At 39.7% G+C, this 11,112-nt stretch overlaps 1 protein-coding gene across 1 annotated transcript in view; it reads left to right on the forward strand.

Annotated features, from left to right (window-relative positions):
- LOC126471383 (spidroin-1-like) overlaps positions 1 to 9,016 on the forward strand; it is an 86,935-nt gene extending 77,919 nt beyond the window's left edge. Inside the window, exon 3 of the mRNA XM_050099506.1 lies at positions 8,882 to 9,016. Within this exon, the coding sequence (XP_049955463.1) occupies positions 8,882 to 9,016 (135 nt within the window). The remainder of the gene's footprint in view (positions 1 to 8,881) is intronic.
- Positions 9,017 to 11,112: the final 2,096 nt, after the last annotated feature.

The raw sequence follows: 11,112 nt of genomic DNA on the forward strand, positions 1-11,112 counted from the left end.
TCAAAAAGGGCACCACACATTGCTACACACAGAAATAAAACACACAAGATGGAACAAGGAAGGATTGTCCTAGTGACATGAAACACAAAAAATGGTATACATCCATCAAGTACATTGCATTACTGCTCACTTATAATCATCCGAGACAAACAAGTGCTGCTTACAACAGTGACAACATAGTTGATAGATAGTAGTGCCTCTGACTTCACGGATGGCACAGTAGAGTATACATTCAAGGAACAGGTGGAATTATATCAGAAACAAAGCAGCACGTCTCTGTTTAAGTTGACTTCTGTATAAACCTCTTCATTTCACCTTCTGTCTCGGATCAAGACAAGATGTCAGTTACCTTCAGCAAAATTAAACAGTGTGTTGGATTTGACACATATATAACTTATCGATCTAGAATTTTGGTCACCTGGCAAGATCGACAAGTTGCTGGGAGCAAAAGTTTCTCTGTACATTCAGAAGGCGAGGACTATCTCCATAAGAACTGATCATCCAGTGCTTTAAGAGACAGAACTGTGTTGGATTATGTATGTGAAGGAGTATCAAATGGTAGAGCACAAAATGTTTTCAAGGTGGCCATTCATATTACGCTTTGTGAAAACTGACACCGACTTTCTTGAACAAACTGTGGAAGACAGAAGGATTAAATCATGTCTGAGTCGTAGCAACACTTGCACATGTGTGTTGGTTTGGTGGGTCCTGAAGAACGATTGGCATGTGGACATGTGGCTGGCAAGTTGTTGCTTTTGGCAGACTCCCACTGTCCGGTGCAGGTCCCGAGATGCTGCTGAAGGTTGAATCAGTCATAAGGCCAGATAGCGGTGAGCTGCATGAAGACATACGGACATTGCAAGCAACCAGATTGGCAAGGAACTGGCTTACTCTACAAGCTTAAATTTTATGGCTCCTCAATGATCACCTGAGTGTGTAGGATGCAATAATACCCTGGCTGGAATCCTGCAATGTATGGCTCCTTCACAACTGAGTGGAGTAAAGTGTTGTTCTTTTATATTTGTGTTATCTAAAATTGCATCTGTTACATTAATACACCTATGAGTGACTGAGTGCATGATCATCAGTCAGTGTTATTAATTACAATTTGTGTTCCAGGTAATATGTCATGCAAGTGTAAGAGTATTCCCTGTTGTAAGTCTCATGAAGGGAATCAATTGTAACGTGATCTATGTCAGAGGCAAAGTGATCTTGGTACATGTGTACACTTGAGTTATCTTATCAGCAGGTGCTGATATTTTCAATTCTGAATAACAGAAATTTTAAACAATGTCAATTACATTGCTAGTCACTTGTGCGTTTTGTTCACATTTTCTACTTCCTGCCCCTTCTTGTGTGAAGCTTTATTTGTGCAGAATTCTGTTCCCATTGGTGTGTGTTGGCAGGGTAGCTTTGGCAGGAAATGATGTGTTCTTGTTCCCTGTGTCCAGAGCAGAGCCATGTTTGCCTGTTGCTATGGTGGTACCTCTGTTGTCGCACGGCGTCTGAGTTGACTGGCAGTCTGCTGCCCCTACCAGTCACTCGAGTGAAGCGAAGTTGCTCATCTGACATGCTCGATGTCAGAGTGCCACAATTTGGGCAGGAACCAGTAGTCTGTTCAATTCGGTGAATTTATTGAGCTCAGGAGGATAAGGTACATTTATAGAGTCTGAGGTTCCTGCTCATTATAACTAACTACTCGCTTAAATGTTGCATCATTATTACCAATTCTAAATACATTAAGTTTAAAACCTGTTAGTTACCAGTGTAAACTGTCGACATTTACCTTGGTGCATAGTCATTAGCTAACTCCACTTGGGGAATTTGGCTGCTCATTCCTAGTTGACTGTGATAGCTCTCTGCTCTAGCTCTCAGCCTGCTCTGAATTTTTGACAAATGTATGTTTATTAAATGTCTTTTACTTCTCCCAGCACAACCTGTGATATATGAGCTATCAAATATGATGTTAGGTTTATTGAATTACTAAGCAACACAAGTTAAACATATGATACCCAAAGAAAAGAAGACCTCTCTATGAAGTGCACGAAAAATCTATTTAATGGTTCAGATAGTATTCTAATAAGATTTTTTTTCAAGTTCATCTGGCTATGATAATAGCAAGAAGAGTGACTCCATTATCAGTTTAAAAAGGTAATTGGCATGTAACTGCAATAACTAAATATTTTAGACAACTGTAGGTGGTAATTATCATGTTTACTGAATATCAACTGTGGTGTAACCGATCTCTTGGTTAATGTTACATATTTCTCAATGTCTATAGTACCAATGAATGATGGTTACTGCCAGAAAGTCATATTCCAGGTCAAATAGTGGGTTTAAACTTTTATTCACTTTCAGAATTTTTTCCTCTTGCATGAAATCTGCTGCAAATACATGAACAATTTCTGCAGAGTGTGACAATGATAGTTCCTTCATCAGGCTTCAATGTACCTGTTGATTTGAGTGGTTCATTCCATGCTATCTCATTCTTGCTCAGTGAAGTGCCATGCCCTAGATCTGTTGCACCCATTACTGTCATTAGCCAGTATGCGAGTATTCTTTGAAAAATTTTTGTGACTGTTCAGTAGGTAATAACATTGTAATAATAGACCTGAGTTACCAGTGCAAATGGAGTTGCGAAGGTTGTGGTGTCAGGAAAGATTGGAGTGAAAAAAATAATAAGTATGAAGTGAAGATATATAGGATATGTAGAAAGGAGTTGATTAATTAAAATGGGGTGTGCAGGGCAGCCCACAGAAGGGCTAAAACCCATGGGCTAATGAAAACTGTGAGCACCCTGGAATGAGGCCAGGAAACAGCGGGGAGGGGGTTTCATTACATGCCAAAAAGCTAAACTTCTTTGCTGCTGGTGAAACTCACCCTCTCTCTGACAGTCTCAGTTGTGCTTCCTCTACTTTCACTCACCTGAGCTACAGGACGTGGGGCTTCGTCGGCAACAGGGCCTGATTGACAAAAAAGGAAATTGTGTGTTAATATAAAAAATACTTAATCTGCAAAAGTCAAACAAACAGTTAATAAATGAAGACTGTTTCAACATGACATTACAAAGAACAGAATCAATTATTTCTATCTTTTAGAGTGCCTAGTGATCAGTGAATAACTGAGCATCTAATCTAGTCAATTGTGTACGACAGTGAAAATTACTAACCGAGTTCCACAAAGCCGGAACTTTATTCGAATTGCAAGCTGGCTATCTGAATACTGCCAGGGGCAAATAAACTTTTATTGTCAACATTTCAAATAATTATTGACGAAATTTTATGATGTAAAATCCTGTAGTAATCTGCTTATTAAAATATACAATTTTATGTTACAGGGTTAACTCACTGTGGCAAGTTTAACGGTTAGGAACTGTGTGTATGACTGTATATGCAGCCTCACTCACTGCAAGCGTATGCTGACATTCTATTCATCCAGTATTTGACTATGAGAGCACTTGGTGACTTGCAGAAAACTTCACCAAGAATTTCAAATTATCATTAACTTTTCTCAGGGATACCCCACATAAGGTAACAGCAAAAATGTTATCACCTACCACATTTTTGCTGTTCATGCAGTAAAATTGCACATCAAACACATACAATGTAATCCTCCTTTCTTTACTTACAGATGGATACACATAGCCAGGAGACTGTGTAGCAGATGATGTGGGTTGTTTCTCAGGTTCATTCTTCGTAAAGGTGAGGCAGGAAGAAATTTTATGAGTATGGGAACAGGATGGAGTAGAAGACATCATAGGAATGATGTGGAAGTGTACCATTTGACTGGTACTTCACAATGCTGTCTTGAGACATTCAACAGAGCGCTGCCTGTTGCTGGCATGTTAATAAACCTGAAACAAACTCAGAGCAGATCATCTTGCCCGTGACAGCCATTGCATAGTTTCTGTATAGGGACCACATGACACTGGACAATTTTCCAGTATTCCTGTGCTCTTCACAGCCTTCATAGACCACTGCACTATGGCTCACCAGCCAACCCAAGTCCCAGACTTGACATCGTCTATCTAATTCTGAGTGCCATGTCTATATTAGTAAGAATGCAGCCCACAATATTGGCATCATTAGTGCAACCTACTCTTTAGATACCTACAACAGTGCCTATCAGTTGTTACAAACAGAGTGCTGAACTAGAGTTTCAAGAAATGTTCTCATATTATCGAACATCTTTCATTGGATCAGGGCATTCTTTACCTTGCCTTGCTTTAACATTCACAACTATTCCTCTGAGCACAGCAACATTGGAATCTAGGACATCATCAGTGCAGCTTGCAGTGCTCAGCTTAGCTCATATTAGTGACAACCTTACAGCATAACAGGACTATTGTGATGTTTTTTTGCACTAGGAAGCCATTTAACATGCCCAACATTATAATGTGCCTTCTGTGTTGCAATGAAGTTCTGATGTTCATGACAACCTGAGCACATTTCTCACCTTGTGCATGGATCATCCACAATAGGTGGGATGAATGACCATGAGAGTGGGTGGCAGATGGGGCAATGCAGTTCCCTACTGGACTCCCTGTAGAGAGGTGAGGCAGGAAGACAAACACATTGGTCTGGGAAAAGACTGTAGTGAAAGTCTTAATGGGAAATATATTAAGAGCAAAGGGACAGTGATACTGTGCGTACATTATCTTCGGATACTTATTAGAAATTCTCTCCAAATGTGTGTGCACATTTCTCCTATGTGTTTCAGTTGTTTCTACTACACTATTTTCTCCTAGCCTCTTAATTTGAGAGGTAATCAGCTCTCATATGTCATAAAGTAAAGCATAGAAACCTTATTCTTGCTGACTATTCTTCATAAATCCCCCTCTCTCCCAGTATTCAAAACACAGCTCCATAAATTATTGTAAACACTTAAATTATGCCAAGAAACTACTAAGACAGCGAAGACAAAATAAGGAAAACAATGCAATTGTCTCCAGTACACCATCTCATGAGGAGGAAGAAAAATAGTACATCGAAAAACGGTATCTGTACATTTGTGATGGCTAATCTCCAACTACAGTCAGGATTTTGACAGAGTCAGGTTTAATAGATACTTGCATTAATTAGCAAAGTTGTTTTGTAAGCTCTATTACTGCAATGCCAGTCATGTCATCCAGCCATAGATACTTAGCCTTAGCTGTGGTAGCTATTATAAATGTAAAAACGTAGCTTTGAATATAGAAGGAGTGATCAAAACACTAATTTTTCTGAACACACTAGTTACAAGACACAGACATCACTTCTCTTCAAGCATAAGTTATCAGTGAAAATATATGTCTAATAGTATATACCTAGCAAATAATGTCAAAGATAAGTAATATCTTCAATGACTTTGCCACCCACAAAAAAGCAAAATCCTGGAAGTTATTTCTACAAAAGGAGTTCAGAAGACTTCTTGTGTTGGTGATATGAGGGCTATGTAGCACTGGAATGGAGACAAGGAAGGGTCTGAATGGGTGAGATATTTTACTAATGAAGGTTAAAGCAAGGAGGGTTACAGGAACGTTGGATATACTGCAGGGAGAGTTCCTGGCCACAGTTTATCACAGGTCATTCTTGCAGAAAAACAGCTTGTTTCTTGTCATTCCCATGCTGAAATCAGCAAATTGGTTGCAGCTCAGCTTGTATATCACATGACTGGTTTCCCAGATATCCCTGCCTTTGGTGGGATATAAGATGTTTGTGACCAGACTGGAGTGGTGGTGGTGGAAAGATGTATGGGACAGGTCTTGCATTTACTTCTATTACAGTGATATGAGCCGTGAAGTAAGGGTTTGTGAGCAGGGATTGTGCTGGGATGGACGAGTATATTGTGTAGGTTTGGTGGACAGAGGAATACCACTGTGGGATGGGTGTGAAGGATAGTAGGCAGGACATTTCTGATTTCAGAGCACAATGACAGTTTGTAGGAACCCTGGCAGAGGATGTAATTCAGTTGTTCCAGTCCTGGGTGGTACTGAGTTACGAGGGGAATAATCCTCTGTGGCCAGATTGTGTGACTTTGGGGGTCATGGGAAACTGCAAAGATAAGACACAGAAGATTTGTTTTTGTACGAGGTTTGGAGGATAATTATTGTCTGAACACTTCATTGAGTCCCCCGGTATATTTCGAGGGGGGCCCCTCATCACTGCAGATGTGGCAACCATGGGTGGATAGGCTGTATGGGAGGGACTTCTTGGTATGGACTGGGTGGTAGTTGTCAAAATGAAGGTATTACTTGTAGTTAGTTAGTTTGATATAGGCACAAACAGTGATGTAGCTGTCTTTGAAGTGTACATCAACACCTACGAAGGTGGCTTGTTGGCTTGAGAAGGTCCTGGTGAAGCAAAGGAGGAGAAGCTGTTGAGGTTCTGGAGGAATGCGTATAGGGTGTCCTCACTCTCGCTCCAGATCACAAAGATGTCTTCAATGAATCTGAATGAGGGGAGGGGTTTTAGGATTCTGGGTGTTTAGGAAGAACTTTTAACCCATACTTAATCACTCATATCCCTGTAATAGACCTAGATGCAAGACCTGTCCCATACATCCCACCACCACCACCACCACCACCACCACCACCACCACCACCACCAACACCACCTACGCCAGCCTGGTCACAAAGGTCACTTACCCCATTGAAGGCAGCGCTACCTGTGAAACCAGTCATGTGCTATATAAGCTAAGATGCAGCCATTGTGCTGCATTATATGTGGGCATGACAACAAACAAACTGTCTGTCCACATAAATGGCCACATACAAACTGTGGCAAGAAACAAGTTGATACCCTGCTGCTAAGCATGCTGCCCAACTTGACATCCTTCATTTCAACTCTACTATATAGTGAGTAGCGACTCTGTTTCATAATATTCTTTGTTTCAATTCACTTCTTCAGTTTTATGAGTCATTCATCTCAGTTGCGTCTAATTCTATTTCGTGTTTAATTTTAAATGAGCTATTTCTTCTTTACAATTTAATTATTTGATAGATTAAAAAATCTACTTGCCAAGCAGCAGCAGAAAACACACACACACACACACACACACACACACACACACACACACACACACACACACACACACACACGAAAGAATGTGATGGGTGATTAGATGTTTTTATCTATCCAATTAACTTACACTGTTTGACAAGAGTGTGAACTTAGCAAGGGCTCATCACATGGGCATGCTACTGTTTTCTTTCTGTGAAATTATCATAATTAATTACAGTGGAAATTGGAAATACATTTTTAAATGTTATTCAAATCTGTAGATAATAGCAAAATCTAATTCTGACTGAAAATGTGTGTTGGTACCAGTAGCATGGATTCAGAAAATGTGCTTTGAAAAAAAGAAAAAAATACCTATTGGAGGTAGCAAATTTAGTTTTCAGTGTCAGTTCTGTAATTAGGAAGCCTGTCTTTCCATACTATGAAAAGGAATGTTGCTACTCACCATGTAGCAGAGATGCTGAGTCCCAGATAGACGCAACAGAGAGACTATTGTTGATGAAGGTCTTAATGGCAGTCTTTTTGTTGTGCCTATCTGCAACTCAGCATCTCTGCTATATGGTGAGTAGCAACCTCCCTTCCCATAATACTGTTACATTCCATCCTGAATTTTTCTCTTTCAACACTCTCATAGAAAAACACTTATGTATTTTTATGCCTGAAATGAAATAAGAAAATTTTACACAAGATACTAATTTACCTGATGCTTTGTTCCTGTGGGAAGAAATACAGATGAAGCAAAAGCATCTAAAATCAGAGTGATGAACATTACCTTTTGTACAGAAAATGAAGCATTAGCAGACACTGTATTATTGATAAGTAATGTTTATTACATCCCTGTCCTCTACTCAATGAGAAGATTATGCACTTCAGTGTCCACATGTTCCACAATACAGGTTAACTTTCCATGCAACATGCAACCGAAGGTAGTGCACTCAATAGTGTCTCAACAATACGCTTTTTTAAACTACCACATTCTCTGATTCAACCTACTACATCACCAACAACAAAAAAACAAACTAGTTCCACCAGCAGTATCTCATGCAACACATAGTACCATAGGGCAAACAACAGGTAAAATGCCCCTATTGGAGCACATGAAAGATGAATATTTTCCTCTTTAAAATACTGACAGTAGAGTGAGGAACCAGCTGCCCCAGTCTACATTTTGCCTTCCTCACCAAACGTTTTTGCAATGTGAACATATTCCCACTGTTTTAACACGCAATTACCTAAATTCATTCATCCGGTCTCTCCCTCTAGTGAAGCCTTCATGCTCACCACCTCCCCCTCACTGTCACTGTCACTGTCTATGTATATGGCTCTCCCCCACTGTCTCATTTTTCTCCCACTGATTTACAGTATATCCCACTGACAATGTCACCTCTCTCAATTACACTGTCTGTTTTTGTCTTTCTTTGATAAGTTCACTGACTCCACAACTCCTTAACAGCTCAAAAATAATTCTGGGGCATCCAAGTTAGTTGTTTTTCCTTATACACTAGAGTGTAAGATCTCAAACCAAAATTTTCTCTCTCCCACACTTGTGTGTTCATGTATACCAAGAAGCTGATTTATGGTGTCCCTAAGTCTTCCTTTTTGTCTACACAGGCTCCTATCTCTTTTCCTCCCACTGATTCTATCTTCACAAATCTCTCCTCCTCTTTTACTAACACTGTCTCACTGACTACCAGTATCTCATTTACCTTTCTTTTTAAAGAAATTTCCATGATTTGAATATTACTTGTTCATTTGTTTACACAGTCATGATTTCAACTTTATACCCATTCTGAAGATCATGTTGAAAAATTAGGATTGTTTGGCCAGTCTGTGAGTTACTGAAAAAATATACTTTTGGTCTTGTAAGGTGTGTTCTATTGCAGGATATGAGTGCAGGATTGAGTGAGAATGTCAGTGAGGGGATGGGGTGGGGTGGCACAGGATGTAATATAGGAGGCACAGGGACAGATACAGGGATATGGACGGAGCTGTGCTTGAGGAAGGCAGCACACGGGTAATGAGTAATGAGGGAGGGAGGATTGTGGAACTTAAGGATGAGTTAAGGGGAACTCCCATATGTTTAAATTAGGGAAGTTGATATGGGAGTGGACGGGTTGACAGAATTGGAGATGGGTATCGAGTATGCAGTACACAGTTTGTGAAGCTACAACCAAGTCAGGCATTTTGTACTCAGTAGCATATTGTCAATGCATAGTCAATAACCCTCTTGGCAGGTGAGGGATAACTGGGGCACCCAGGCTATTTCACACGTCACGTCAGTGAGGTTGCAAAATACTGATTCAGGAGAGAAGAAGGATTACAGGGACAATATTCTTCATTTCGAGACATGATGATGAGGTTTCAAATCACTGGACATGAATGTGGTTAACTTGATCCAGTCCCCAATAAGAATGGCAATTTTTCTCTTTAAGAAGCTCAACTATGCTGAGTGATTGTTTTATACATAAATATATTTATCTCAAGGTGATTATTTTAATATGAGCCACGACTACGGAATAAGGGGACTGTGATCTTAACATTACTACTTATTGTAGTGTGCCAATTTGTAATGTTAGCTCACCTTTACAATGACTTATTTTAAAATGTCAATTTGGTACTTAGAAATTTGTCTTCTTTCTCTTTCATCACATTTCCCTCACAATCTACCACCGCATACATTTTAAACACAACTGCACATTTGTGACCAATCTTTTGTAGTTACAAAGGCACTGCCAATTTTCAGTATGAATTATGTACCATGTAATTAACATCCAGTGTCAAATTCAAGTATAACATTTTGAACAACTGTTTCACTGAAATACTTTAGCAAGAAAAATATGGAAAAAAATACCACATAAGAAAATATTAAAGCGATAACTTTAACATGTAATTAAGCTACTGAATAAAGCAAAAATCTCACCTGCCAGTACCTCCTCTGGGTGTACCTCTTCCTGTTCCTGCAAAAAAAAATTAAAAAGCTGAATAACTTTACATGAACTGAATTTAAGCATAAATGAAACACCTTCAAATGTGTCAGTGGTATGTTATCTCACTGCACATGCTCATCTCAGTGTTAGTAAGTTGGTAAATTATATAATGACAGATTACGAATCAGGTGCAGTGACAAGTAGATACATGTGAAATTTTATTAAAGTGCAATTGACGAAAACTGCATAATAATACAAATGAAGAATCACAAAATATTTCTATTTCAATTGAGCGTAACTGTCTGAATTCACTAGAGCTGCCAGCTGCCACATACAGCAACTGTCACAGTGCAGGACAAAGGTGCCCACAAAACACAAGTCAACATGTTGGGAATGTAGACTACAGTTGCTAGATTCATGAAGGCTGGTGTAAGGATAATGCCAGTGATTGAAATAGAAGTACAGCATGGTTTGCTGGAATGAATACCCCTCAACTATGACCTGGTGGAGTAGTCTAAAGCAGCATGGAAGGGTTGGGTTGTTTGGGGAAGGAGACCAGACAGCAAGGTAATCAGTCTCATCGGATTAGGGAAGGATGGGGAAGTTAGTCGGCCGTGCCCTTTGAGAGGAACCATCCCATCATGGAAGGGGAAATGAATAACAGACCATTATAAAATTACAGATTATAGAGATAGTTATAGGGTCCATTATGACTATCTGCTGCTACCAGGGCAGAAATTTGAAAATGATTCTTGGTCCCAGAGAGCAACCTGAGGTTGGCCAACACAACAGAAGAGGGAGTGGAACAGTTAAAAGAACTAGTTAATTTAATCCAGCCAATTTCTTGCTATCCTGAAGGGTGTGACAACACTGTTCAAGCAACAGTTTGCAATGTCTGCAGTTTGCTTTCATAGAATGTTAAGAACATGTAGAGCACATCTCTGCATATGAGTTGAGTCACAACATGGCTCAGTCAAACAAGGGTCTGGGACACAGCACAGTAAAGATGAAGTGTGAGAATGGAACATTGTGTGGTGGTAATGATAGAATTTTTAAGATTTTCTACTTGGGCATCACAACTGGGGAAACAGTATTTCCTGAAGGGTGCCAGGGAACAGCAAATCTCTAGAAATCCTTAGAAAGCTGCCATTTGGGTGGGCACGTAGGTGGGGTAGGAGTCAGAAAAT

Source organism: Schistocerca serialis, chromosome 3 (genome assembly GCF_023864345.2).
Source record: "Schistocerca serialis cubense isolate TAMUIC-IGC-003099 chromosome 3, iqSchSeri2.2, whole genome shotgun sequence".
Classification (NCBI taxonomy): Eukaryota; Metazoa; Arthropoda; class Insecta; order Orthoptera; family Acrididae; genus Schistocerca; species Schistocerca serialis.